Source organism: Triturus cristatus, chromosome 11, assembly GCF_964204655.1.
Source record: "Triturus cristatus chromosome 11, aTriCri1.1, whole genome shotgun sequence".
NCBI classification, from domain to species: Eukaryota; Metazoa; Chordata; class Amphibia; order Caudata; family Salamandridae; genus Triturus; species Triturus cristatus.
This window is the reverse complement of record NC_140594.1, coordinates 61229195-61255040: the sequence shown is the minus strand read 5'-3', so window position 1 is coordinate 61255040 and position 25846 is coordinate 61229195. Positions and strand designations below refer to the sequence as shown.

At 47.3% G+C, this 25846-nt stretch overlaps 1 protein-coding gene across 2 annotated transcripts in view; it reads right to left on the bottom strand.

Moving 5' to 3' along the window:
* Positions 1-25846, bottom strand: part of DGCR8 (DGCR8 microprocessor complex subunit) — a 288096-nt gene that overhangs the window by 156477 nt on the left and 105773 nt on the right. For both annotated transcript variants that reach the window (XM_085636096.1, XM_085636097.1), the window contains 2 exons: positions 13714-13815; positions 3384-3482 (listed from right to left, as the gene is read on the bottom strand). In XM_085636096.1, the coding sequence (XP_085492222.1) occupies positions 3384-3482; positions 13714-13815 (201 nt within the window). The remainder of the gene's footprint in view (positions 1-3383; positions 3483-13713; positions 13816-25846) is intronic.

Below are 25846 nucleotides of genomic sequence, written 5' to 3'. Positions count from 1 at the left end.
TCGTGAGGAGTACCAGAGGTCGAGGAGGAAGTCACCCGAGGTCGAGTGAGCGGCGTCATCGGAGGAGTGAAGTCCGCCCTCCGGAGTCGTCGGAGACCGAGGTGAGGTGTACCGGAGGTCGGGAGTGGAGATCGCACTCCGGAGTCGCCGGAAACCTGAGGAGAGGAGCACCGGAGGTCGGGAGTGAGGATCGCACTCCGGAGCCACCGGAAGTCGACATCGAGCCAAGGCCGGCCGACGTCATCGAAACTGAGGTCGCCATCGGACCGGAGCCGCCCGAAGTCGACACCGAGCCAAGACTGCCCGACGTCATCGAATCGGAGGTCGAGATCGAGCCGAGGCCGCCGACATCGAAACCGGAACCGCCTACCGGCGTCGTCAAGAACTGACATTGTGCCGAGGCCGCCGACATCGAATCGGAACCGCCTCACGGCGTCGACACGACTCCAGCGGCGTCGGAGCATCAGAAAAAGGGCAGTAAGTGGAGTAGAGGGCACCTAAGGCCCTGTGGAGACCTGAGAGACTGCTCTAAGGGGCTAGGGAGGTGCTGGAACCAACCTGACTGTGCCAGGGGGTGAGCTGAGACCAATTTAGAGGGGTTGTGTGGAGGGAGAGAGCCAGGTCTCTGGTATTCCCCCCTTGATCTACCTCAGCTTAGGCCTCAGCCTTGTCCAAGCCAGGGAGTAGACACCCTCAAGCCTTCCACATCCCCACAAGCTGTGCCTGGGCCAAATTAGCCCATAGTAATCTCAAATGTGATCTGATTCTATGAGTGTCACTGTCAGCTTTTAAGTATTTATTAGGGGCACTGTATTTATTGTATTTAACCTATTTATTGCTTCACTGTATTTATTGGTCCACAGTATTTATTGATGCACAATATTTATTGGTTTACAGTATTTATTGCCTCAGAATATTTAATTGCCTGTATGTATTGCACTTATATTTATGCCTTCATTATTTATGATCACCCCTATTTATTGAATCATTAAGCCAGTATTTATTTGACCTGCACTAACTAAAAAGTTTGTATATTGTGATTGTTATTTATTTATCCAATCAGCAACTAAGAGAAAAAGAAGATAAAGAAAGATATTTTCATAATTTTTACGGTGTAGAGTCGTTTTTGGAACGGATGCACGCATGGTTATTGTATGGGTATGACGTATGCTTAGCACGGTGCCTGATTCCTGACCACTCGAGCCAAGCTACCACAGTGTGTCTGGGAGTACACCACCACCCTTCCGGTGTGGGAGTGTGTAATTTCCAACAGCTTCCTTGACGGATGTTCTTCTCGCCCACTTACTGTTTCTTTTCCTCTCTGCTGCATGGAGTGCAGCTTAATCTTCTCCCTTTCCCTAAGGGTTCTTTTTGAAAACTTGCTGCAGTGGTAACACTGGTCTGGCTTGTGAGATGAAGGTAGACAAGCAATACAGACCGAGTGAGGGTCTGACTTGGCAATCTTTTTTCCACAGGCCAGGAACTTATTAAATAAGGCTGGCATTTTGACAGGAAAAAATAGCCAAAAGTCAGAAAAAATAGTAGTATTAGTAAGCTAAGTACTATAGACGTCGAGTGAAACCAAAAAAGTTCACATTAAACCAGAAAAAAGGGATTACAAAAAAAATCACTAACTGGCGAGCTCAATGCTCCAGGATCCTCACAGAAGGAGCCGGAAAAAAGAACTGACCTGTCACCTGTGGTGCAGGATGGGAGCCTGGGGGTTCCTGGAGGTCTTAAAGGCATGGCGCCAATTTTCCAATTGTTTTTCTATGCAGCCTTTCTAGGCTAATCTGCCTCTATGATCTTGCCTTTTTACCTTTGAAAATAAAGGTTGTGTATTTCAAAGCAAACTCAGGGCAGTTTTTCTTATATATATATATATCATATGTATATTATGACTTGTACGTCTATTTTTCAAATGCAAAACATTTACATGCAATGATGGCAGCTTTTTGAGCCTAGTAATATGTTTTCAGGCTGCATATTATCTATATCTATCTATATATATATAAATAATATATGAGAAATGCATATTATTGGCTATTGCTCCGGGGTCGCCGCACGTGGGCGGGACTATTCAGTGCTTATGACTATGGAGGAGTATCCCCTGGAAGAGAACTCCATCAAACTTTCGGATATAGGTCACCCAGAAAACAGCTTCAGCCCAAAGGCTTCTCAGCTTTACATACCTAGAAGTGAAAGGCGGTACCTCAAATACAGAATATTCTAAGGGATACAGTTTGTTTTCTCTAGCTAAGTGTCTGGACTCATGGCATTTTGCAAGTCTATGTAAAGGCCAGCATCAGTGAGAACTAGAAAATAAATTGCTAGCTTTGAGTAGTGTTCCGTACACCCACAGCTCCACAAGTAGTGACTTAGCTGAACGGGTAGGGGGAAGGAGAAATCTTTGGCGTAAACCTGCGGATACTAGCCAAACATAACCTCCCACTCACAGACTTCCATATGGTGCATCGGGATAGAAGAGCCACCAGTTGCTGAGTTGTGATAAGAGCCCAGTGAATGCAGACAAATGTCAAGCAGGTTCGACAATGACATCTTCCATCAAAGATGACAGGGGTTGAACTTCAAGACCTTTGGAAAAACCATTTGCCCCAGTTGCTGTTGAAAGTGGAGGAATTTGGTCAGTGAAACATGGTCCTCTGGGACGGTGCCCACAAGGTGCGGAAATACAAATAGTGAGGCAGGTATGCTAGTTTGCCCCCTATTATAAACTGGTGTCGTCATGACAACTTCACAGACTCAGTTGGAGCCGCACAGTGCCAATTGGTAGCACTGGGTAGCTACTGCTGGGGAAAAAGGTTTTCCTGAACAGTTTGAGAGGGGATAGGATCATTCTTAAGGCGACTAACCTCCGAGAGATGTATCCATCGGAAGGGACACCCAGTTCCAAAAGGACCACTGCTTACTGGCACAAGCTGCCAAGTAAAGACACAGATCAAGATGGGGTAAGTGATGTTTCCAATGTACTGTTGTAATCTTTTGAAAACTACTTTATTACTGCAAGGTTTATTTTAGTAATGTATGTTTGCACTTCATAACTTGCTTACATACACCAGATTCTTTCCTTTTCTGGACAGCAAAATATATCTGAAAGCAAAGTGAAGGTGCAAATATGCAGAGAAAAAATGCTACACCTTAAGTTCATTGTAGGAAACTGGTACTGGTCTAAAAGTATTTATGCCATTACCAACAGGATATAAAGATTTGTGAATCAGACTGACACCAAATTATAAGTATCAAATGCTTGCAACTACGATGTAATCCCATAAATGCTACATCCAGGAAAGAGAATCGGAACACACCTTAAAAAAACATCTACACTTTGTTTGCAATGTGAATTGTAAACATAAATGTGTTACCAGCTTTATTCTTGGCAAGTTTTTTGCTGCTTGCAGTTCCAGTTCCGTAAGTCACACCATCAATAATCACGGACACTCCAAAGGGCTCGCTTGGCGTTTCTTATAAACAAAAGAAGAGATTTTGACAATATTAGTCAAAATAAAACAGTCATGCTTCAAGTTATGTGGACAGTTCCAGCTTGGAGGTAACCATCAGGATATCACAACACCTACTGGGAACCTGAATTAGAGCTTCTTACTGAACACAAAAGTATTTAACTCAGTCAAATAACTTGTTACTCACAATGGGATACTTTTGGTACTTTTAAATACATATGCAGACGAGAGCTAAGCAGGAAAAATCAATCCGTGCATCCAAACGGCACAATCAAGCCAACTAAGGTTCCAGTATTTCCTGCTCCAGTTAGGTAATAAACACTTTAAGGAAATAATTTTAAAAAAATGGAGAAAAAAAAAAAATGAACAATTTGCATCCACCCAAGAAAATGTGGCCATAAACATATTACACTGTTCAAGCAGGGAAAAAGCCCACTTAATGACTGCATTTGTCCACGTATGGAGTTCCAAAAGAAGTGTTTGCCAACAGCCACAAATTTGTTCCATCTGCAGGCGTATACCGTCTTAGTGGAGGGACACCTGGCTGCCAATATAACCTCACAGACTTCGGGAGGCAGGTCAAACGTCGTCAACTGCCGCCGCTTAATCTCCATGCAAGGAGGTGGAGGCTGGACAGGTTCGGGTGGAGAACCGTCCCCTGCTGCTGCGACAGAAGATCCTGCAGAAGAGGCAGTCTGATCGGAGGATCTATGGCCATGTTGTTGGGCAGCTTGGGATACCAGACTCTTCGTGCCCAATCCAGAGCCACAAGAACGACTTGGGCCCGGTCACACTTGATCTTCTTCGGCACTCAGGCCTGAAGTGGTACAGGCGTATAGAAGACCCCAACTCCACTCGCGACGAAAAGCGGCGCCGAGCTAGTGCCGCTGTAGAAATTCCAACACGCAGAACTGCTGACATTGCGCATTCTCGTCGGTGGCAATAGATCTAACCAAGGCTCTCCCCACTGCTGAAAGATACCTTGCACCACCTCCGAGTGAAGATGCCGTTCGTGATCCATCATGAACCTGCGGCTGAGTTCGTCCGCTTTGGCGTTCAGGGAACCTGCCAGGTGTTGAACTACCAGGGATATGTCCGGATGTTCCAGCCATGTCCAGAGGCGGAGGGCCTCCTGACATAGGGTCCACGACCCCACCCCGCCTTGTTAGTTGCAGTACCACATGGCAGTGGTGTTGTCCGTGAATACCTGCACCACTCTTCCCCGGACAGAGGGAAGGAGTGCAAGACGAATCGCCCGAAGCTCCAGAAGGTTGATGTGGAGCCTGGACTCCGCCGGAGACCAGAGGCCTCTGATCTCCGCCTCCCCCATGTGGCCACCCCATCCCAGAAGTGATGCATCGGTCACCACTGTGAACTCTGGTTGGGGAAGGGAGCGTGATCTGCCGCCGACCCAATCCTGATTCATGAGCCACCCCTGCAATTGTTGTGCAGTGCCCTCCAAGATCTGGACGCAATTAAACAGATTCTCCTGATGTTGTGCCCACTGGAACTTCAGGTCCCACTGCAGAGCCCGCATATGCCATCTGGCATGGTCCACCAGTAGGATGCAGGAGGCAATCAGACCCAGCAGCCAGAGGATCATCCTGACCTAAACCCCGAATAGAGGCTGAAAGATCGGAATCATAGCCCGAATATTCCAGACTTGCTGTTCGGGAGGATATACCTGAAACTGCGTAGTGTCCAGAACCGCTCCGATGAAGAGGAGCTTCTGAGAGGGGGGTCAGGTGTGACTTCGGCACGTTGATGGAGAACCCCAGCGAGTGCAGGTGGTCAGTCGTAGTCTGGAGGTGGGAGACAACAGCCTGGGCGAGCCCGCCTTCAACAGCCAGTCGTCAAGATAGGGGAATACTGGAACCCCTGACCTGTGCAGATAAGCTGTGGCCACCACTATCACTTTCGTGAACACCCGAGGGGCGCTGGAAAGGCCAAAGGGGAGCACGGTAAACTGAAAGTGCTCGTGGCCTACCGTGAACCGCAGGTAACGCCGGTGGGCCGGCAGGACGGGGATGTGAAAGTAAGCGTCCTGCAAGTCCAATGCTACCATCCAGTCTCCAGGGCAGACAAGACCTGAGCGAGTGTCAACATTTTGAACTTCTCCTTCCGGAGGAAGTGGTTGACATTCCCGAGATCCAAGATAGGATGCAAGCCTTTCTCCCTCTTGGGCACCAGAAATTAGTGGGAATAGCAACCACGACCTACTTCTGGGACTGGAACGCGCTGGATGGCTCCCTTGGCCAAGAGTGCCGAAACTTCCTATTTTATAAGGGGCAGATGAGCCTCCAAGGTGGCATGGATGGAGGGGTAGTCTCGAAGGGGAGAGAGTAGCCCCTTCGGACTATTTGCAAAACACACCTGACCGACGTGATGGTGCACCAGTTGGGGAGATGATGGCGAATCCTGCCGCCCACTGGCGTTTGGTGGCCCTGAAAGGTCGGACTACAAGGCTGCTGCAGAAAGGGCTGTGGTGGACAGGCCTGCCCGCTGGCCCCCAGAACCACGGCGCTGGTTCCCATGTCTCCGGACACGCAGAGGCTGAACAGCTTGTGCCGGCCTGTGGCTCTGGGCGGGACGTGGTGGGGCACCCCTTCCTTAGCCACGAAAGGCAGTCTGCACAGGGCGGGTGGTAGAGAGGCCCATGGACCTGGCCGTAGCCAGAGTCCTTGAGGCGCTCCAGCGAGTTGTCTGCCTTGTGGCGGAAAAGGCGATGGCCATCAAAGGGCATGTCCATATATTGGATTGGACATCCCCGGAAAAAACAATCGACCTCAACCAGGCATAGCGTCGAAGGGCTACTGACGTGGAAACCGTCCTGCCCAGTGAGTCGGCGGTGTCCAGCCCACAGCAGATGGTAAACTTTGCTGCATCTCTCACTTCGCGTACGGCCCAGGCCTCCTCCGGGCACTGAGGCAGCCCTTGCGCAACCGTGTCCACGGAGTGGGTGTAAAGGCCCAACAGACATGCGGTGTTTACCGACCGCAGTCCAGCTGGAGGAAGAAAACATTTTCTTCCCAAGATGGTCCAGCTTTTTGGATTCCTTATCGGGTGGGGTGTTAGGGAATACGCCTTTGGAGGTGGAGGCTCGGACCACCAAGCTCTCAGGGGTGGGGTGTTGGGAGAGCACAGTGGGGTCTCCCGGGGCCAGGCGAAGGCGTTGAGCAATCCTCCTGTGTAGGAAAGTGGCTCTATATATATTGTTCCCAAATAGGTACAGTGTGTATAGAGTCCACAGTTCCCAGAGGTTTGACAGAGGCTAAAGTTAGATATAACCTTACTCTCTAAAGTGGTATCTTGGTCGAGCAATAAAGCAGTATCAGAGGACAGTGTAAAGCATTTGTTGCACACACTCAGCAAATGGTCTCACACACTCAAGAACTGAACTCTAGGCCAATGGTTTGTATATAAAAATATATGGTTGTTTTATTTTAGAACCAACAATAAGTATCAAAATATACTTTCTCAGAATGAGATGCTTTAGTTAAATACTTTGTAAAAGGCAATTGACTGTTGAATGCAATAGTCACAGTTGGTTGTAATAGGCAACACAATTTCAAACACAATAATACATTGAGCTCAATTGGAATTTTAAGTTGTATGCAATTGATTACTTTCAGGATTACTGTTCTAACTCCAGAACTGGATCCTAGATTCAGTCCTGGGACAGTTCTTGGAAACAAGTGAGTAAATACGTTTTAGTTACTGTTGTGATTTTTAAGTAATATTTTGCTATTTTAAAAGTGGACACTTAAAAACTTTTTCTAATCAAATTACCAATGTTATCCTAAGGGAGGAAATTCACTTAGCAGGTAAGTGGGGTTATGGTAACTTTTTCTAGGTCAGTGTTGGATCCTGGATCCAGCACTAGGGTACCACCTGTAAGCAGTTGAGAGAATGCGTGTAAGTTATACAGGCGATTTTCAACGAATATTTATAAGTTTGCAAAATGGACACTTTGACTCTTTTTCTGTGAAATTTCTTCTATGGTTTCCTATGAAAGAAAACTGAGTTAGTGGTTAGTACGGTTGTAAGGACTTTTCAGGGTTAGTGCTGGGCACAAAGATCCAGCACTGTGATCTCTCCTAATAGCAGGTGAGTATTTCCGTTTTCATTACTCGGTTGATTTTAGGTGAATATTTTAAAGTTTAGAAACTCCACACTTAGAAAAATTTCAAGGCAAACCAGTCAATGTTACCCTATGGAAGAAAAGTGAGTTATCGGCTTTTGGGCTCGACTCGACTTGCAGAGTTAAGGTTCTGGGCATAGACTCAGGGGTCTCCCGGGGTCAGGTAAGTACAGTTGTTACACCCTCAGCGGCACAGGGGCAGCCGGGTGCAGAGTGAGTTAGGCCCAATGTTATCCTATGGAAGGCAGGGGGCCCTTGGTTGGTGGCTGCTGACTAGCAGGCCACGCAGCCGTGGGAGCTGAGCTCCTGGTCACTTGCTCAGGGCAAATGGGGAAGTAGGTAGGAGTAGAAGTTGCACTGCCAGGGCCACTCGGGCGGCTGGGTGCAGGGTGCTTTTGAGCCTTCGGGCGCTCAATGGATTTCAATGGGAAATCTCCTGGGTGAACAAAGGCTGCAAGCTCGGGGACGAAGATGCTTCAGGTGACACCACCACTTCGAGAGGTAAGTTGAGTAGTTGGAGGATAGGTAGGTACCAAGGAGTTGGGCACAGGGGGCCGCAGGGCGCCGGGTGCAGGGGTGCCTTTTGATGTCGGGAAATCTTACCCTCTGTTGATCGCAGTTGGGGGGTTACCTGGTTCGGAGGCTGCAGGCGTCGTTAGGAGCGTCGAGCTAATCCTTGGGTGCCGGATTCGGGGTCACAGTCGCCGGGGGGACGTCCTCGGGGTCTTTGTTCACTCCGGCACAGGCCAGGCTTGGCAGGTGCAGAGTGTGCAGGGTTCGCTGTTCCGGGCTGATGCCGGGGGCTAGAAACTTGGTTTGAGCAGAGCCACTGCTCATGGGAGTCCCAGGTGCTCAGAGACACAAGGTAGCCAGGTCCTCCGGGGTTTGTGAGGTTGCCGACCACGAGAGGTGCCGGGATTCAACAGGAGCAGGTTCGAGGGTCGACAGGCTGGTAGGGCTGGGGCCAAAGCAGTTGGTGTCTTCCACTTCTTAGCAGCTGCACGGCAGGTCTTCTTTCTTCTTGCTCTTCTTTGATTTTACGGAATCTGGAATCTCAGGAAGGAGGGTTCAGGCTGCCCCTAAATACTAGATTTAGGAGCGTTACAGGTAGGTAAAGGGCAGGGACCAATGGGTCCCTGCCCTGGGGTGGGTACACCACCTATCCTGCCACTCTCCTGTGGGAGGGGGGCAGTAGCCTGGTCCTGATTGGGCAGGGCCTCCCATCTTCAAGATGGCGAGCGCCCGGAGATGGGCTTCACCTCGCCTCCCCCACCTGAGGGGTGGGGTTGGCAGGCTGGCACATCCCCTGTCCTTATTTGGGGTTTCCAGCCAGGCTTCCCGCCAAAGTGGGGGCAGCAAGTGGCCTGGGGAAGCTCACAGAGGCGGCATGCCTTTGAAGCTTCCCCCTGTCCATCCTGTGGGAGGAGACCTAGCACCTCGCCCAGGATGTGCATTGTTGCAGGCCCAGGAGAGCGGGGTCTCTCCTAACCAGGGGTCCAGCAACATGTCTGCGGTGTGGCAGCATAGGCAGCCTCCCAGACCAGACGTGGATTGTAGGTTAGGTTCAGGGGGCATCTCTAAGATGCCCTCTGTTGTGCATTGTACATTAAATCCTGCACTGGCATCAGTGCTGGTTTAATGTGCCGAGAAGTTTGATACCAAACTTCAGTCTTCAGTGAAGCCATCATGGTGCTGTGGAGTTCGTGTTGACTATCTCCCAGCACCATATACTCTTAAATGGCAGCACTGCACTTACATTGCCCAGGAATGGACCTGGGTACTGTAGGGGCACAGGGCTCATGCATCTGTACCCACACCACTGGCATAGGGCACCCAGCTAGAGGGGTGGCTGATGTATGCCAGGGCAGTGTATGTTGTGGGCATGGCGCACAGGGATGTGTGCCATGACGACTCTGTTTTGTTCTATACCCAGATACTCGGCCTGCAAGGGCAGTGTGTTTGTGACAGGGTACAGGGCCTCTAAGGGTGGCACAATAAGTGCTGCAGCCCTTAGTGGCCTTGCCTGGTCACGAGGCTCTGGGTACCTAGTGTACCATTTACCAGGGGCTGACATGTGGCCAGGGTTTGCAAATTCTGGTTTTAGGTTTCAGCATAGTTTTTAGGGAAGGAACATAGGCCCTGGGCACCTGATTGGCAGGAGCCCATGGAACACTCAGTCAAAGTACCTTCAGCAATTCAGCAGAAAGTGGGGGCATACCATGCAAGAAAGATGGTACTTTCTCACATCCGGTCCACAGGAGTCCCTGTGTTGGGCCTTGACCAGGTGACCAAAAGGATGTTCGTGAGGGCTTCATTAGACGGCAGCAGGGGCTCCGAAGAGCTCACTGCCGGTTGAAGCAGCTCTATCAGGAGGCTAGTCCTGACTGCTACCATAGGTAGCTCGAGGTGGAGAGCCTCGCCCGCCCTACGCAACACCACTCTGTATGACGCTCCCTCCTCCATAGCTACAGTAGAAGGAGACAACATGCCATGGTCTGGTGAGGTACCCAGACCACTGGCTTCCCCCAGTTCCTCTCTCCAGTCCTGTTCATAAACAAACTGGTCGGTTAAAGGGTCCCCAGACCCCTCCCCGTCCTCCTCAGGCTGCCAATCTGGTCTCAAAGAGCCAGGGTAGAACAGGGGCACAAAAGTCGGCGTCGGATCTGGCATCAGTCGACGCCAATCCGACTCCGTGTCTATCTCAAGGTGGAGGCCGGGGTCGACATTGGCTGGGGACACAGCAGACGCCGGTTGCGGGCGTGGTGCCAGTAGAATCTGCGCCGCGGGAGGCTTAACAAGGTCGACCGGTGCCGATCCGGATCCAGGCCTGAATCAAAGGAGACCCTGCAGCGCCAAGGCCGAAGCCACTGATGCCAAAGGCCCAGGGCCCCCAGCCGAGTCCGCGGGGGCGGAAGGCGCACCGGCGGAATTGAGCTGCCCAAAGATGCCGTACATAGCTTCGTAAAACGGACGAATCTGGGCAGGGGTCGCTCCCGTCAAGGGGACCGGAGCCCACCCTACGAGGAGGGGCGCCACCCGCATTCCTAGTCACGTTGGCAGGCGGACGGGGAGAAGTCGAAGAGCCACGATACTTCTCCGACTTCTTCTTGTGCTTCGACCTGACCCAGAGTGCGAAGACTTAGATGAAAAATGGTGTTGGCTCCACGACCGGGACCTCAAACGACACGGAGCAAACTGCCGGGCTTCAAGTACCTTTCGGGACCGCTTCCGCAAAGTCTCTGGGGCCATGGTTCGGCAGTCAAGAGCACAACTTGGGGTCGTGGCCGCGCTCCAGGCAGTAGAGGCACATGTGGTGCGGATCCATCACCGACATCAGTTGGTTACAGGAACCTCATGCCTTGAAGCCGGGCATCCCGCGTGCACCAGGAGTCGATGGACTCAAAAAACAAAGTCAAAGTCTACAAAAGTAGAGAAAAAGTCAGTCAAAAAGTGACTGGAGGTACCGCTCTCTCCGGATCTGCGCTTACTTGCGCAGAAAAAAAAAAAAACGGACGTCAGCACGAGAAGGCGGCGTCTATGTAGCTACTGCAACGTCATACTGGCGACCACGATGCCGATGCTGAACGCAGAGTCGACAGACGCCACCTTCCGACACACAGGGGCACTGCTGATGAAAAACTTTCCAGATCCAGTCCGAGGCCTGGGGTAATTCTACGGTAAGGACTCCATAACTGTTTCTTTCAGATTGCTTCAACATATGCCTACCCTCGCTTTCAAATACGACATTTATATCAATAGGTTTGAGAATCAAAAAAAAAGGAAAAAGAAGAAAGAAAAAAAATAGCTGGTCCAAGGGACTGTCTGGAACCCTTGAATAATCAACTCAGTCTTTCGGCTATCAGAGAGCAATATATAAATGATAACAAACACTGGGTTATCATAAAAGACGTTTCTTAGCATAATGCACCTCCTGCTGCCATTAAGGCCTTCTGGTGCCAAGCTGCCAGGTTTCCTGTAGACCGGATTCCGAGTAGCATTATGAAATGCCCACGTCCCCCCAGTGTCACATCTCTCAGCATGTGTGTGAAACTAGTTACTTCATCACAATTCCAAGTTCTGACATTAGGCAAATATAATTACAGCAGCAAACACATGACAGCAAATTCAGAGCAGAGAGGAAACCAACTAAGGCAATAAGCCACTCTGATGCACAAGTATTCCAGGCTAACAAGTTTCCATGGGATTCCTACCAAAGCATAAGTATTAAAGCTTCTACATAAACAGAAACTTGGTAAAGGGTTCAAATTCAAAGAATATCCGACTAAGCCTTAAACAATACTACGCGCTGCACAAAAATATCAAGTTCCGTTTAATCGCCTAATGGCTCTAGTCCAGTATCAAATTACTGCCCTCAAAAAGCAAAACCCTGGAGGAGGGCGCAACACAACAGTCACCACACTTCTTTTACACTGAAGACAGTAACCGACAACACTCCTGGCCCTATATCGCAGCACTGACTCGCATAGGAGAGTGGTACAGATTGTCCCTCTGTTATCTATCAGATTAGTATCAATGATTGACCCACAATGCCTGCTCTAAATGACATGCACAAGCTATGTGTGGAATGAGGTTCCGTCACTAGTCGCTGCCAAGATTCACCAGTTCGTGTGTTTTTTTTTTTGTAACCAACTTTTGATCGATCGTAACAAAATGTTGCTGCATGTATTTCTCCTACGTGTGAAGGATATCAGACCACCACATTGAGAATATACGTCACAAAGCGAAGAGCGCGGACACTCAGATAGATTGCTGGGATGTAAGGAAAATGCTACTTACCAGTATTCATCTGTTCCTTGGCATGTAGAGCTGCAGATCCACACACTTACCATAGATCACCATCTGGTGTTGGACCCAGATGTTTGCACTTGTTTTTGTCCTGGAAAAGTCTTTGGAAGTCACAGGATAGGTGACTCCTCCTTTGGGCTATTGTGCGCATGGGCTCCATCCTCAGATTGTTTTTCGCCAGCAGGGAAATGGAGTTTTCTAATAGACATAAAGATACCCATGTATGCTGTATCTAAATAAGATAGTACTGGAACAGATAAAGGTAGCCGGAGAGGCGGGTGGGCGTGTGTGGATCTGCAGCTCTACATGCCAAGAACAGATGCATACTGGTAAGTAGAATTTTCCGTTTGAGGCATATGCGCTGCAGATCACACACTTAGCATAAATTGTATAGCAGTGCACATCCCTAGCGGCGACCACCAGTACCTGTTGCAGTAGTTTGAAATAGTGTTTGGAGTACAGCCTGGCCCACACTAGCTTGTTGTTTTATTTGCACATCCACAGGATAGTGTTTTGTGAATGTGTGCGGTGTAGACCATATAGCTGCTTTGCAGAGGTCATCTAAGGGAATGTTCCCTAAAAATGCCATTGAAGCCCCCATCTTTCATGTAGAGTGGGCTTTAGGAGGAACAGATAAAGTACGTTTTGCTTTGTGAGCCTCGTGCTCTGGTGAAAGGCAGAGGTTGCACACCTCATGCAGATCGGTGTGGAGAAACTTCGACCCACATTGAGGACACTTCTTGAACGGCGTCCTTTCCATGAGCCAGAAGAGAAGGTCCTGGTAGGCCCGAAGGCCTTAGTCGATGATCGGAATCGAGGACTTCGATTTGGAGAGATGCGCAACGATTAGGGTTCGCGATCGAGACAATACTGTCAAGACGGTGAAGGATTGCGCGTAGAAAGTGGAGTCGGTAACAGTTCCGAAACTGGAGCGCGACAAACACATCCGAGCCCAATGGCGGAAAAAAACAATCTGAGGATGGAGCCGATGCCCATGCGCACTATAGTCCAAAGGAGGAGTCACCTATCCTGTGACTTCCAAAGACTTTTCCAGGACAAAAACAAGTGTAAACATCTGGGCCCAACACCAGATGGCGATCTATGCTAAGTGTGTGATCTGTGGCTCATATGCCTCGAACATTGTTATACAGCCCTTATGGGGAGAAAAATGCTTAGGAGGACTATATCCAGGGTTAATTGTGCAGCAGAGCAATAAAAATACGTTTCAGAAAGCAATCCCTGCTAGGCAGGATTAAGAAAAGAAAGTTAAAAGGTTATCAGACTTACCACATTCAAAGAAATCGTAAACAGGTCGAATTTTCAGCACACGTTGCATATATTCATGCAGAATGCAAACTTCAGATTTCCCATTGGGATTAATAACAAATTCTAAGAGAAAATAAAACAAATGTTTACAGGCAAAAACGTCACAAAGAGAGGCACTGAACTACATTAGGAGACAGTATAAATCAAAATCCTTTATAACAATGTTTCAACATGTTTTCACACAATCACAAATTTTATACATTTCCAGCATGAGGAGAATCCAAAAATAGTTTTATAATTGTCATTTTACATTTTTGAATGAGCGCAGTTCAAAATATATATCTAGAAATGGAGATCGAGTTGAACGAGAAACTAGGCAGCACATCAACTATTATCTACAAGCAGCTGTTATAGGCGAGTTCTAGGTCTTGGGCAAGGAATTTCTATAACATAGTTCAAACTCGAATATCAACTACTTGGAAGGTGAGAAGAATATTCTTTATGACGAATGCCCACGTGCAGCAGGCTTAAGGTCTGAATTAGGGAAAAGTTTGCAGAAAGGGTAAGGAATAGGTTACTTACCCTGTAAGCATCTATTTGTAGGGTGTAGTGCTGAAGATTTACATGCTAGGGATTCTTCTGCCTTCTAGTGTTGGGCCCAGACTTTGCAAGTGATTTCTCTCAAGGAAGCTTTATGATCAGCGTTTCTCCTCCCTCTCGAAGTATTGCGCATGTTGAACGCTTTATTACTCAGTTTTCTTTTTGCCATAAAGAAAGTGAAGATATAGCCTGCTTAGTAAGCATTTTCTGTTACACATGCTGCTTTGTATGTGTACTGTCAACATCTAATAGTTGGTGGGAAGGTGCATGTGAATCTGCAACACTGCACACTACAAATAGATGCTCACAGGGTAATCCATTTGTAGCATTTGTTGGCCGCAGAAACACATGCAATGCATAGACTGTAAAGCAGTACCCCTCCACACGGTGGCTTTAGGGATGAGATGGTGCAGTTATATGAAAGACTGTTTGCCTAACTAGAGCTTGTTGTCTTGAACGAACATCCACACAATGTTTTGTGAAAGTTTTTGGGTTTATGCACGTTGCTGCTTTGCAAATATCATTGAGAGGGATATTGCCTAAAAAAGCCATGGTTGTTACTTTTTTCCTTGTTGAATAAGCTTTTAGCACATTTCGTAGTTTTTAAAAATCTTTTTCATAACAAATTTGGATGCATTTAACAATCCATTTTAGCTATACCTGCTTTGGATACAGTGTTTACATTTGTTGGATTTGAAAGACAAAAAGCTGGTTTGCTTTTATGTAAGGTTTAGTACATTCCACATAGCACACAAGTGCCCTTTTAACTTCTAATGTATGTAATGAACGTTCAGCAACAGTTTACGGCTTTGGAAAGAAATCTGGCAATTCCAAGGTTTGGTTAAAATGAAATGGCGAGATAACCTTGGATAAACATTTAGGATTAGTGCCTAAAAGTACTTTATCTGAAAAGGTAAGGAAATAAGGCTCTTCAATTGTGAGGGCATGTATTTTACTGACCCTTCTTAAGGATGTTATTGCTACAAGGAAAGCTCCTTTTACATGTCGACAATTGTTTTCGATAATTAGGTAGAGGCTGAAATGGTGGCCCCCAAAAGTCGTGTTAAGACAATGTTTAGATTCTACGCTGGTATTGGAGGTGTACGTGGTGGAATGCCTTTTTAATCCTTCCATGAATGCTTTGTTTACAGGAATACGGAAAAGTAATTAGTGCTTCCCGTTTTGTAAATATGCAGCAATGGCTGCTAAATGTTGGCATCCTGAGGTGTATTCTAGCTGTGATTTTTTGTAAATGTAACATGTTGCATATTAATAGTTGTTCTGCTGAAAAAGAAGGGTTAAATCTGTTGTGCTGCACAGTAAAGCACAAAACACTTCCATTTTGCTGCATAGCAAGCTCGTTATAGGTATTTTTGCTTCTTTTAGAATAGACATACATTTATTTCTCAGGTAGACTGAGGTATCAAAATTCTATGACCTTAGGAGCCAAACTGCAAGATTGAGATGTTGAGGGTTGGGATGTCTCACCCTGCCATTGCTGCGATTTGGAAGATTTGGATAATTGGGAAGTTTCTCGTGAGGTTGTAGGTCGGGTGCCCTGTTTTCAATTGAGAACCTCCGGTTTGCAAAAGCACTGCTGGCAGGAAGACGAAGGACTTCTGGGTGCGACCACCACTTCGAGAGGTAAGTTGGGAAGTTAGGGGTTGGTTAGGCACCGTTGGTTTGGGCACACAAGGCCGTGGGGCGTCTGGTGCCTTTTGTGGTCAGATCTTCTAAACAGCTCTGGGTCGCGGTCAGGGGGACCTTCTGGATTTAGGCTGTAGGTGTCGGCTGGAGGCTTGAGGCAGGTCAGGGGTCGCCGGATCTCAGGTCAGGGTTGCCAGGGGGACGGGACATCCTCGTTGAGCATTTCCACTCTAGCTCGGGCCGGGTTCGGCAGGTGCAGAGTGGGGTGGATTCGCGGTATCCGGCAGGAGCCAGAAACTGCAGTTTGAACAAATCCGGTGTTCACAGGAGAAGCAGTCTTTGGAAGTGAAGGCAGGAAGGTCCCTCAGGGGTTTTTGAGGTTGCTGGCTGCAGGACACACCGGGATTTTTCAGGAGCAGGTTCGAGGGGAGACAGGACAGTAGGGCTGGGGACAAGTCAGTGGGCGTCTTCCTCTTGTTAGCTGCTGCACGGCTGTTCGGTCCTTCATTTCTGGATCTGAGGAAGCAAGGTTCAGGGTGCCACCTAAATACTATATTTAGTGGTGTTACAGGTGGGTAAAGGGCAGGAACATGCAAGAAAGAGGGCACTTTCTCACACCATACCTCCTACAGTTCGAGCGCTGGCCTCCCTGTCCACATCACTGCCGTGGCTGAACTCTGCCTCGGCTGCGTGCTACGTAGTGTGTGCGAGGATTGGATCTCGTAGTGCCAGAAGAGACTTTTTATTTTTGAACAATGCGCAAGTGGTGCACTGTTCTCCCTTCTGCTCTGAAGAGTCTTTGAGTGAATATATATATATATATATATATTCACTCAAGGTATTACACATGTCGAACGCTTTGTCCCTCAGAATGTTTTTTTTCCGCCTTCTGGCTTGGATGGACTACACGGAAGCTGTTCAATTGGAACCTACTTCTACACCGAGAAAGATAGATATATATATATATATATATATATATATATACACACACCAGCCACAGTTCAAAGATTGCTGCGCACTCCAACCAGTACTTTAAATTATTCGAATTTTATTTGTTTGCAAACACGATCAATAAAGTTACTGACAAACGCGTTTCAGCCTCCTGGCCTTCGTCAATGTCAGTGATTCCCTGCTCACACCTCCTATATAAGCAAATCATTTCATTGGTTAGCAGGGATTCCAATCAAAGAAAAAGAATGTGCAGTGATAAAAAATAAAAATAGAAAACGGTCCTGCAGAGACCAGATGCTGCTTTGGGGAAATGTCGGCCATTTTAACACTGTATTCTCTACTATTAGACAGAATGACAGTCTCACATTATACACCACGTTTTCACAAAATAATCTAATGAAAAGCATTGAATCAATTCCTCAAATGGAATTAGTCACAATATAGCTTTAGCCTGTCTCAGATCGTTCCTTGCTGATCATTTAATTAATAAAAGTGTGCCCCAATGTGTTTATCTAATGATATAAACCCCTGAATAGAGTGGGCATGTAGACAACGTGGTTGGATTGTCAAGATCCAATCAAATCAAGATAAAGCTCTGAATGAGCAAACTCCAATTACTGCTGTCTGTTCTGTTTTGGGTAGTTATTCATAGTTTTTGCTTTTCCCCATTTGTTAAGCTCTAAAAGGTACAGCGCATTGTTTCTACTATTGTTCTACTTATCCGATGAATGACCACAGTTCCTCCTCCTGTTTTAGCCCTCCCGGGATCCTGGTACGTAGTTCCACTATGAGTTTGGCCTCCAATTGCCTAAGTGTTTTGACTCTATCTCCCCCTCTTTCTGCCGGTTGAATCTGGTCTAGGCAAAAGTATGTAAGTTTGTCACTCCTAGCCTCGTGCATGCTGGCAAAGTGCCTCGCCACTGGGTATGTTCTGTCCCTGTTGGTTATTGCTCGTTTATGTTCTAATACCCGTTTCTTTGCTGGGTGTATTGTGCTCCCGATATACTGCAACCCGCAAGGGCAGGTTAAACAGTATACCACAAAGCTGGAGTTACAATTCAGAAATTTATCAATGGGCCTCCTATCTTTCTTTCCAGGTATATAGTAGTCTTTAACCTTTTTGCAATTCTTGCAGGCCTTGCAATTCATGCATGGAAAAAAGCCCGTAGTCAATGGTTTGATCCGGGGTTTGTCCTCAAAGTGGCTGCGTACCAGGATATCTTTTAAGGAAGCACTCTTCCTATAGGTGACATCAGGACCCGAAGGGATCAATTTCCCAAGAACCCCATCAGTTTGTAAAATATTCCAGTTTCTCTGGATGAGATTCCTTAGTTTTTGTGCTTCAAATGAGTAGGTCATGATTAACCTAACTTTACCTTGCTCTTCTTCCGTTTCCTTCTTGTCTGTTTGTTTTTGAGCTAGTAATTCTAGCCTGCTTCTGCTGCTTGCCTTGACTGTCGCTTCCTGCAGAACCTTGTTAGTATAGCCCCTATCCCTGAATCTGTCTAGGGACTCATTGGCGGCTTCTAGGAAGTCGTCAGGTCGGGAGCAGTTTCTCTTGAGTTTCAAAAGCTCCCCGTACGGTATACTGTTGATTAAATTACGGGGATGTTGGCTCCAAGAGTGCAAAACAGTATTCCCTGCTGTGGGTTTGCGATATAGTTTAGTACACAACTTATTGTCTGCCACAAAGACTAGGAGATCTAAAAATGCTACCTCCTTTTCACTGATGTTACTCGTGAATTGTAAATTCAACTCGTTCTCATTTAGAGATCTTACATAATCTTCTGCCTCTGTGCGTGTACCTCTCCATACTATGAAGAGGTCATCGATGTACCTTGTCCATAGAGCTATCTTGTCTAGCCAGATTTCATTTCTGCCCGCCCAGGCCACGTGCTTCTCCCACCAGCCTACGAATAAATTCGCATAGCTGGGGGCGAAGCACGTGCCCATCGCGGTACCCTGTATCTGTAGGTACAGCTCCCCTGCAAACAAAAAAATATTGTTGTGTAGACAAAACGATGCTATTTCTAATAACATCTTGTTGTGTTCCTGAAACTTCAGGGATCTGGTCTTTAGGAAAAACTCAAGAGCTGCTAATCCTTGCGAGTGTCTGATGCTGGTATATAGACTGGTTATGTCTAATGTGATTAGCAATAGTTCATTGTCCCAAATGATGTTCTGGATCTGGCGAATGAAGTCGGTTGAGTCCAAGATGAATGAACTGAGGTCTTTTACCATTGGAAATAGGAAAGAGTCCACATAAATGGAAGCTTTCTCCAGGAGACTTCCCAGCGAAGACACTATTGGGCGTCCTGGAGGTACTTTGATGTCCTTGTGGACCTTTGGAAGATGGTAAAAAGTGGGCAGAACAGGGCATTCTACCCTCATATATTGAAATTCGTTGATCTCTAGAATTCCCTTGCTGTTCCATTCTTCTAAATACTATATTTAGTGGTGTTACAGGTGGGTAAAGGGCAGGAACATGCAAAAAAGAGGGCACTTTCTCACACCATACCTCCTACAGTTCGAGCGCTGGCCTCCCTGTCCACATCACTGCCGTGGCTGAACTCTGCTTCGGCTGCGTGCTACGTAGTGTGTGCGAGGATTGGATCTCGTAGTGCCAGAAGAGACTTTGTGGTGCACTGTTCTCCCTTCTGCTCTGAAGAGTCTTTGAGTGAATATATATATTATATATATATATATATATATATATATATATATATATATATATATATATATATATATATATATATGCCGCTGAGTGGTAGTCCTTTCTTGAGTAGCACTCGAGAGAACGGCGGAGGTTACCAGCCTCAGTCAAGGGTATGGACAGCTTCGTATTGGCAGGTTGGTTAAAGCAGCCTTTGCAATGCCTGACGCGTTTCGCTGTATCGCTTCTTCGGAGGCTTCAAAGGAAGTGCAGCGGTGTGCCTGCTCCCCCATTAATTGGCCCACAATGACACGCCCCTGATTGGAGCATCAAATCAAATGCTGTTATAGGCATTATGGGGGATGTAGTGCAATTTATTTCACCATTTTAAAATTATCATTTGCACAATTACTGCCAGGGATAAAGTCCTTAGTGAACCCCTGCCATGAAGAAACGTCCTCAATCCCACGCCGCTCCTCCGTTTCAGGGCCGGTGTATCCGACCTCACGGCCCCCTTTCACACGGGGTGGTGCTCTCTCGACGGCCGGACCGCCGTCTTAGTATGCCGCTGAGTGGTAGTCCTTTCTTGAGTAGCACTCGAGAGAACGGCGGAGGTTACCAGCCTCAGTCAAGGGTATGGACAGCTTCGTATTGGCAGGTTGGTTAAAGCAGCCTTTGCAATGCCTGACGCGTTTCGCTGTATCGCTTCTTCGGAGGCTTCAAAGGAAGTGCAGCGGTGTGCCTGCTCCCCCATTAATTGGCCCACAATGACACGCCCCTGATTGGAGCATCAAATCAAATGCTGTTATAGGCATTATGGGGGATGTAGTGCAATTTATTTCACCATTTTAAAATTATCATTTGCACAATTACTGCCAGGGATAAAGTCCTTAGTGAACCCCTGCCATGAAGAAACGTCCTCAATCCCACGCCGCTCCTCCGTTTCAGGGCCGGTGTATCCGACCTCACGGCCCCCTTTCACACGGGGTGGTGCTCTCTCGACGGCCGGACCGCCGTCTTAGTATGCCGCTGAGTGGTAGTCCTTTCTTGAGTAGCACTCGAGAGAACGGCGGAGGTTACCAGCCTCAGTCAAGGGTATGGACAGCTTCGTATTGGCAGGTTGGTTAAAGCAGCCTTTGCAATGCCTGACGCGTTTCGCTGTATCGCTTCTTCGGAGGCTTCAAAGGAAGTGCAGCGGTGTGCCGAGAAATTGCCTACTGTAGATAAGTGTACAGAGTAAAGAGGCGAGAGGCTCATGCTCGAGGGAGATGTATGCTCCCTATTCGCTAAGTACAAAAAGAAGGGGTGGCAAGCTAACCCTCAGGTCCCGTGACAAGCGAGGGGCTCATGCTCTAATAAGATGCATACTGCCTAATCGCTTCGTCCAATCAGGACAAAAAAGCTGGCAAATCACCCCGTGGTGCCCGTGACAGGAGGAACCACGACCGCGGATCGCTCCGTCACCCCGTCCCAGGCGTCTCACGGAGAGACAGGAAGGGGACTGGGGACGGGTCGCTCCAACAGCCGCGGTGCGCCGATCACCGAGACCGAGAGAGTCTCAGCTCATGGGGTAGAGTATTAAAAAACACGATGTAACTACTCACAGTTTAGTCGCCCAAGGGTGGTTTATAGACCTACCCCGCTCCGCCGAAACCGGGAAGTGGAGTCTGCTTCCCGCCGTTCAGATAAGAGTAAATCTCGTAAGGCTAGGTGGGTGCTGATTGGTCGCCGGATACCGACGGAGAGAATAAACAGACAGTCTAGTTGTAAGGGTAAACAAGGGTGCCATCTTGGAGAGGGGTATGTCACTATGATATGAATAGTGCGTATGGCGTGATGGAGTCAAGGGGTCCTTCCAAATATCAGAAACCATTTGCTTAAACCATATGATCATATACTATATCCTTCTCAACATTGTTGAATGGTAATGCTCGTATGTAAGGTCGTATGGATGAGACTATCACCAGTATATATGATAATGTGTCTTATAAACGAGTGATACCACCTATCATCTAGAGCTAGTAACGTCAGACTTACAAGTGGATAGGTGAATTAGGGACTGACATGATGCTGCCGACGGCAGTCTCGTCATCGAGGACGATTATAGGCGCCATATTGGGATGGGAAGATATATAATGTGATATTCCTGAGAGAATATATAGCAAGGCGCTGCAGAGCGTCGTTCTCCGGGTGAATCTCACGACTAGTGTGTTGATGTCATGGAAAAAACGCGCTTGGTAGAAAATATATGTGAGGTTACTACAACCAGGCGGTGTATACCAGAGAAGTGTTGTAAAGTATTAATGGAATTACCCAGTTACTGTCACTAGTTTGGAGATGGTGCCCCTCCCTTAATGAGGTATTACTCGCTAGTAGGATTACAGTGGAATATAGGTATCATGGGAGTCTAGGGATATGCCCTCTCACTCTCAGTGTTATGGGGTGATGGGAGTATAGGGATATGCCCTCTCACTCTCAGTGTTATGTGATGATGTTCCTCCCTTGCTTGGGTCAAACTAGCTGATAGGGACTGACATGTAGGTATCGTGTGGGTTTTAGTGAGTTAAAGAACCCCATGGTATGTCATCATTAAGACCACGTGTATCCGAAGCCAGTTTATGGACCCATCTTTGTTCCAGTCTGAACAAAGATTGTGGTGGCATGCCTGGATGTGATTCAAGGACAACCCATCTCAAGGAGTCTGCTGTGTGATGGAGATCTTTGAAGTGACAATACAATTTTGTGGTCTCCTTGGAACATCTGATATTACTTTTATGCTCTGTGATGCGTGTCTTAATTGATCTTGTCGTCATCCCTATATAATACAAAGCGCAAGGGCATTGTAATAGATAGATGCAATTCTTAGAATTACAATTCGTGTGACGTCTCAATTTCCAGGTCAAATTATCAGATAAGGCCAATTCCTTAACGGTCATCGTCTGATAACAAGATGTGCAACTGCCACACGGGAAATGTCCTGTGACTGGTGGAAGACCCCACAGGGTCGCCTGGGTGTTCTGCGCTGCTTTTTTGGGTCTGGTGTGGATCAGAATATCTTTAAGGTTTTGCGTTCTCTTAAAGGCAAACCTTGGTTGTGGTAGAGTCAGATCCCCAGCCGCCAGAATCCCCCAGTGTTTCTTAATGACTTTTTTTATGTTGTTGGAAGATGGGGTGAAAGAAGTCACACAAGTCAAGATATCGGTTTGTTCACGGGTCCTTGTCTCTAGTAAAACCTCTCTAGGGTTATTCCTTGCCCGTTTCATGGCGTTATTAATAGTGGCGGGGGGGTACCCTCTCTCTTGTAAATTATTGGCCAGGCTATCTGCCTCTGTTTTGTAGTCCAACACAGAACTACAATTTCTCCTTAATCGGAGAAACTGGCCGAACGGCAGGTTGTCCCTCAGTGCTTTGGGGTGGTGACTGCTATACAACAACAGGCTGTTTCTGTCCGTTGGTTTTTTATAGAGACTAGTGGTTAAGACTCCGGACTCCAGTCTGATATCTAGGTCCAAGAAGGCAATGTGTGAGGGGGAGATGTGATTGGTAAATCTCAGGTAAGGATTTTGGATATTAATCCATTAGCAGAACTCTTCACATCTGCTCATCGGACCCTTCCAAAGGATAAGGATGTCGTCAATGAATCGCCTCCACAACATCAGATTCTCATTAAAGGGGTTGTTTGGACTCTGAATGATTTCCTCCTCGAAGGCTGCCATGTAAAGGCAGGCTAAACTAGGGGCAAATGTGCTGCCCATAGAAGTCCCCTGGCATTGATGGTACAGTTCATTCCTGAATCCGAAAAAGTTCTCAGTTAATGCCAAGGATGCTAGGTCCATGATGAAGGACACCGGAGTTGGTGATGTCCATTCTTCCTTACGTAGGACCTCTTCGATCACAGTAAGGGTGGCTTGTTGTAGGATATTAGTGTAGAGTGCCTCCACGTCTAGAGTGACGAGGAGGCTGATATCCCCATTAGGAGCATCTGGGACTCCCACGAGCAGTGGCTCTGCTCAAAGCAAGTAACTAACCCCTGGCATCAGCCAGGAACCGCGAACCCTGCACACTCTGCACCCGCCAAGCCTGGCCTGTGCTGGAGTGGACAAAGACCCAGAGGACGTCCCCCCCCCGGCGACTGTGAGCCCGAATCCGGCACCCAAGGACCCACCTAGACGCTGAGGGGTATGGGCAAACATGGATGCATGACACAAGAAACTGGACAATATGTTTAGAAACTAGATCAACCCCAAAAAGGGGAAGCGTAGATCTAGGAAACTAAACTGCCAAGCTATAGAGGATAAAAAAAAGCCACAGCGCCAAGATGGGCTGTGAATGTATCCTTTAAACACTGGAGATCGAGTGGTTTCAACAAGTGTAGAAGGTTTCCATACAGCTCTATGCCAGTGCTTTTATTGCCCAACAGGTTTGCTTCCAGTGAATTTAACAAGATGTGATTACCCCATAGGCAAGGAGTACTCAACATTTCAACATGTTAACTTATGAAATTGGGTTCACCTAGAGTGCATTATCACCAATGTCAGAGTGTGCTATACAAGTCATAGTAGGATATGAGGCGAGTGGCTGTGACGGTCCACCCAAAATCTGAAGTTTAAGTGAAAAGGATGTTCTAGTGAAACACAAGCCTGCAAAAGAAAGGTCGTTTATTTTTCTGCTTACTGAGCACGGACCCCTCAACACCTTAATTGTACATTCTGGGACAGTGCATCTTCTGCATCATCATAAGCTTTAACATATGAGAAGTACCTTGTAAGGATTTTGGTCAAGTAAAATATACTTTATGTTGGCTATTTTTATTTCAATCTTTATGGTATTGGAGTGTGGGGCCAGGGATGGAAGCATCTCTGTTAAGAGGATATCTTAACTGAATTATTTGCCATCAATAGGACGTAGACCTCCCGTAGCTTTAAGTCCAGTCTTACATGCCATCTAGTGACCATGCTTGTGAGAAAGTGCCACCTTTCTTGCATGGTATGCCCCCACTTTTTGCTGAATTTGTGAATCTACTTTGACTGAGTGTGCCCTGGACTCCCGCCAATCAGGGGCCCAGGTCTATATTCCTTCCCTAAAACCCAAATTGGCAAACCCTGGCCACATGTCAGCCCCTGGTAAATGGTACCCTAGGTACTCAGGGCCTTGTGGCTAGGGAAGGCCCCTAAGGGCTGCAACACTTAATGGTGCCACCCTTAGAGGCCCTGTACCCTAACACAAATGCACTGCCCTTGCAGGCTGAGTGTCTGGGTACAAGACAAAACCAAGAGTCGACATGGCCCACATCCCTGTGTGCCATGCCTACAACCTACACTGCCCTGGCATACATCAGCCACCCCTCTAGCTGAGTGCCCTATGCCAGTGGTGTGGGCACAGGAGCATGAGCCCTGTGCCCCTACAGTACCCAGGTCCATTCCTGGGCACTGTAAGAGCAGTGCTGCCATTTAAGATTATATGGTGCTGAGAGCTCGTCAAACACGAACTCCACAGCACCATAATAGCAACACTTTAGACTGAGAAGTTTGGGATCAGACCTTTCAGCACATTAAACCCGCATTAATGCCAGTGTGGAATTTAATGTACGAAGCACTACAGAGGGCATCTTAGAGATGCCCCCTGAAACCTAATCTACAACCCAAGTCTTGTCTGAGAGGCTGCCTAGGCTGTCACACAGCAGACATGTTGCTGGACCCCTGGGTGGAGAGCCCCCGCTCTCCTGGACCTGCAAAAATGCACATCCTGGGCGAGGTGCTAGGTGTCCTACCCCAGGATGGGCAGGGGGAAGCTTCAAAGGCATGCCTGTAAGAAAGTGGCTCTGTATATACTGTTCCCAAATAGGTACAGGGTGTACAGAGTCCACAGTCCCCAGAGGTTTGGCAGAGGCTAAAGTTAGATATAACCTTACTCTCTAAAGTGGTAGCTTGGTCGAGCAGTAAGGCAGTATCAGAGGACAGTGTAAAGCATTTGTTTCACAACCTCAGCCAGGAAATGGTTTCACAAACTCAATAACTGAACTCTAGGCCAATGGTTTATATATAAAATATATATGCTTGTTTTATTTTAGAACCAACAATAGGTATTAAAATATACTTTCTCAGAATGAGATGCTTTATATAAATACTTTTGCAATATGCAGTTGACTTTTGTAGAAAGTCACAAGTGGTTGCAATAGGCAACACAATTCTAAACACAATAATGCATTGAGTTCAATGGAAGTTTCAAGTTATTTGCCACAGATTACTTTTTAGATTACTTTTGGAATTCCAGGACTGGATCCTAGATTCAGTCCTGGATCGG